Raw genomic sequence first — 3,813 nt, 5'->3', positions numbered from 1 at the left:
AGCAGGCGAACCTGAAAAGGAAGCATCAGGCCTCAGAGGGCGAGCCCCCAGCACGGGGACCGGCGCTCGCCGCAGCGGGCGAGGTGCGCTTCGAGGCCGCGCATGTCTGACACCAGCTTCAAAAGGTGGGGGACTGCCCGTCTGGTGAGACCCCAACTACAGATGCAATGACCACGGCAAAGCCGGCGGGCTTAGGGGCAGGGGCGCGCTCACAGCAGGAGGGGGCTGCGCTGGCAGCAGCATGGGTTCGGTTGGATGTCAGGTGCAGCCCGAGGACCGGCCCCTGGGGTGCATCGCAGGGGCGGCGGTACTCACTGATCTTGCAGGGAGGCGTCACCTCCAGACACTCCTTGTGCGCCCCGACGCCACACTTGGTGCACAGGTAGCCCTGGTAGAAGGTGCCCCTGTGCCAGGAAGGGGGGGGGAGGTGAGGCACTGCCCAGGTCCCCACACCCGGCAGCCGCAGGCAGGGCCCACAGAGCACCAGGCCCACCCCGCTGTCCCCACAGAGCGCCCTGGGCCTCTGACACCCCGTCCCGCTCTCCCCGAGGACAGCCCCGCCTTGCTCTGCCGCCCACACCGCGGGCCGGGCACCCACAGGCACGGTCCCCATCCCTCCCGGCTGGATCTGAGCTGATGGCCCCGCCCAGGCGGTGGAGGACGTGGTCAGAGGCGGTGGGTACGGGGCCCCCTTGGGTGGGGGCGGCCCTCACCGGAGGAACATCCTGCAGGCCTTGCAGTTGGTGGTCTTGTCGAACGTGTACATCTGGAAGCTGTGGTGGTTGGCGTTGGCTTTGTCGGGTTTGATGTTGGACCTGGTGGGAGGGAAGCGGCAGGTTCCCTGAGCCCCACGCTGGCTGGGCTGGGCCGGAGCCCGGTCTGCCCGACACCCCGGCTAGACGGGGGTGCTGCACGGGCACGAGAGGCCTGGGTGCAGGTCATGGCTACACCCTGACAGGGTTTGGGTGGGGCAGACGCGAGCACTGGTCAAGACCGAGCAGAGGTGCTCGTAGGGGAACTCATCACGGGGACGAGTCAGCAGCGAAAGCCTCAGAATGAACAGTGAGCTGAGCTCCCCGCAGGCACCCTGGGCATTGAGGGGGCGCGCGCTGCGTCTATTCACCCGGAGGTACGTCCCCTGTCAGACGGCGTGAGGCCGGGGGCTGGTGGCAAAGCCAGCAGGCGGGATGGGAAGTGTTCAGGGAGGGCACCGGGGAGAAGCTACAGCCTGAGAGCCGGGGCAGATGTGCAGGAGACATCATCTCCCTTTTCCTTTTTTAAAAATACATTTTTATTGATTTCAGAAGGAAGGGAGAGGGAGAGAGAGAGAGAGAAACATCAACGATGAGAATATGGATCAGCTGCCTCCTGCATGCCCCCCACTGGGGATGGAGCCTGCAACCTGGGCCTGTGCCCCGACCGGGAATCGAACCTCCATCTCCTAGCTCACAGGTCGACACTCAGCCACTGAGCCACGCCGGCCAGGCAGTCATTTGTTCTGATGTGTCCCCATTCGATGCCCTAACCGCCCTACTTTCACCGCCAGCTCACCAGGAGGAGAAGGCCAGGAGTGGGCGCACCTGCCCGTCTGACCGCAGAGTCTGAGGGCACAGGACCTGCCACTCGGGCCTCGGGTCCCCAATGACCCACTGATCACCTTTCTCTGTTGGACATAACGGGCTCCTCCTAGATTTCATGGAATAGTTCTGTGGCTTCCACAGAAGGTGACAGTCACAGCCAAGGGCCCTGGGGAAGCGGTCACCAGGGGTCCATCTGGCATCGCGACCACTGCTGGCCACGCAATGCCCTGCCAGAGAGCCGTGCAGGGCTCAGCCTCAGGGCAGCGGGCAGAGGAACCCATCTGGGCCAGAGGGAGGGCCCTCTTGCCCGGGGAGATTGTGAAACAGCCAGGATGCCACCCACCAACGTGGGGCTGCGGGTGACAAAGTCCGTCTCAGTCTCTGGGCATCTGCCCTCACCCTCGCCTGGGAGAGTCCTGGACAGAGTCCCCTGGGGCTCTGCCCCTGGACTCCCATGGCCGTCCCCCCAGGATTCCTGAGCCCCCACACTGCCCCTTGGACTCCCAGGGGGACTCCCATGGCCACCCCCAACTGCTCCAGCCACTGGACAGAGTCCCCCCAGGACTCCCGAGCCCCCATGCTGCCCCCTGGACTCACATGGCCATCTCGAACTGCTCCATCCACTTCCGCTTCGTGTCCTCAGTTTTGCAGAAGAACTGGAAGCCCTGCTTGCCTTGCAGGTGGATCAGGTAGAAGCCATAGGACCACTGCGGGGGGAGAGTACGTGTGTGCACAGGTGTACAGTGCACTCCTATGCATGTCTACGCAGGCGTGCCCCTGTGTGCCTGCATGTGCACGTATGCCTGCATGTGCACGGGTACAGTGCGCTCGCATGCATGTTTGTGTCTGTGTGTACATATGTGTATGTGTATGTGTTCAGTGCCCTCGTGTGGGGGTGTGGACAAGTGTGTGCACGTGCATATGTGTATGCGCAGGTGCATGTATACAGTGCACTCATGTCTGTGCCTGCACACGTGTACATGGTGCACGTGCAGACCCCTCTCAGGACTTCCTGGGACCCCCTCCCGCCCCCTCCACGGTGCGCCCTCAGCTGAACTCGGCTGGTGCGGCCGGGTCCCTAATGGCTGAGCGGGGTCCCCGGGGAGCCCGTGTTCAGTAACTGGCCCCGGGCCTTCCACCACCGCCCACCTCCTCTCACTTCCTAAATGTGATGCTCAAGAAACTCACTGCTCTGAGGCAAATCACCCGAAAGGAACAGGGAGGGAGAGGCCATGGTCTGGGGCGCCCACGGCAAAGCCCCACACGCTGCCCACCCCTCGGCCGCCCCCAGGCCTGGCAACTCAGGGGCTGCCAAAGGGGCCCAGGAAGAGGAGTGCGGAAACCCTGGGCCCAGGTGTCAGAGATGGTGGAAGGCAAGGAAGGGAGGGGGGGACCAGAGAGGCAGAGGGAAGAGGGCGGATGGAGGGAGAAAGGAAGGGAGGGAGGGAGAGGGGAGGAAAAACATAGGGTGACAGAGGGACACTAGGCAAACCCCTGACCAGCCATGGCCTTAACCTCCAGGGAACGGAGCAGCGGGGGGACCAGGCAGGGGGGGCGGACCTCACTTGAACCCTCTGTAGGAGGCAAACCCTTTCTCCTGCACACACATCATCGTCATAACTAAGAAACTAGATGAGGAGGAAGAAAGCCATGAGCCGCCCTCCTCGGGCCCCGGGGCCCCAGGCCCCACTCCCGGCTCAGGAGGGAAGTGCCGCATCGGCCGGAGGTGAGGAAGGCGGGAGGGGCGCAGGTGCTTACCATTTTCCCATGAGACTAGGCAGCATGAGGAAAGGAGAGGAAAAGGGGGGTGGGGTCATGACGGGGCTCACAGCCCAGGACACTGACCACTGCGGAGAGCCTGGGGGGGAGGGGCAGCCAGGCCTCCCTCCCTCAGGGGAAGGGCCAGGGGCTGGGACCTGGGGGAGCGTCAGCCCAGAGCCTCAGTCCACCACCTCTGCGCCCCAGTAGCTTGTCTTGGACCTCAGGGTTAGGTGGGCCCCCCCAACAGCTCTTCCAGACAGCACCCTCATTCTACACTGTAAGCTCTGAGGTCCAGGGTCTGAGTCTTTAGCACCCTGGCTCCTGGCCCCACACCAGCTCAGGGCTGCACAGTAAGTGCCCGAGCTCTGGGTGCAGAGGCCTCTGCAGAAGGAGGACTGAATGAAGAGAGCAGGGCAGCCCCATCCAGCAGCCGTGGCCCCACCCCCAGCAGCCGTGGCCCCACCCCCAGCAG

At 64.1% G+C, this 3,813-nt stretch overlaps 1 protein-coding gene across 1 annotated transcript in view; it reads right to left on the bottom strand.

The window, feature by feature from the left end:
* Positions 1-3,813, bottom strand: part of VAV2 (vav guanine nucleotide exchange factor 2) — a 121,363-nt gene that overhangs the window by 10,302 nt on the left and 107,248 nt on the right. The window contains exons 16-20 of the mRNA XM_006776595.1: positions 3,339-3,353; positions 2,178-2,287; positions 714-815; positions 316-404; positions 1-11 (exon numbers count right to left, since the gene is read on the bottom strand). Of these exons, the coding sequence (XP_006776658.1) occupies positions 1-11; positions 316-404; positions 714-815; positions 2,178-2,287; positions 3,339-3,353 (327 nt within the window). The remainder of the gene's footprint in view (positions 12-315; positions 405-713; positions 816-2,177; positions 2,288-3,338; positions 3,354-3,813) is intronic.

The sequence above is a fragment of the Myotis davidii genome, unplaced genomic scaffold (assembly GCF_000327345.1).
Source record: "Myotis davidii unplaced genomic scaffold, ASM32734v1 scaffold609, whole genome shotgun sequence".
Taxonomy (NCBI): domain Eukaryota; kingdom Metazoa; phylum Chordata; class Mammalia; order Chiroptera; family Vespertilionidae; genus Myotis; species Myotis davidii.
Note: the sequence above shows the minus strand (reverse complement) of the source record. Positions and strands in the feature narration are given on the sequence as shown.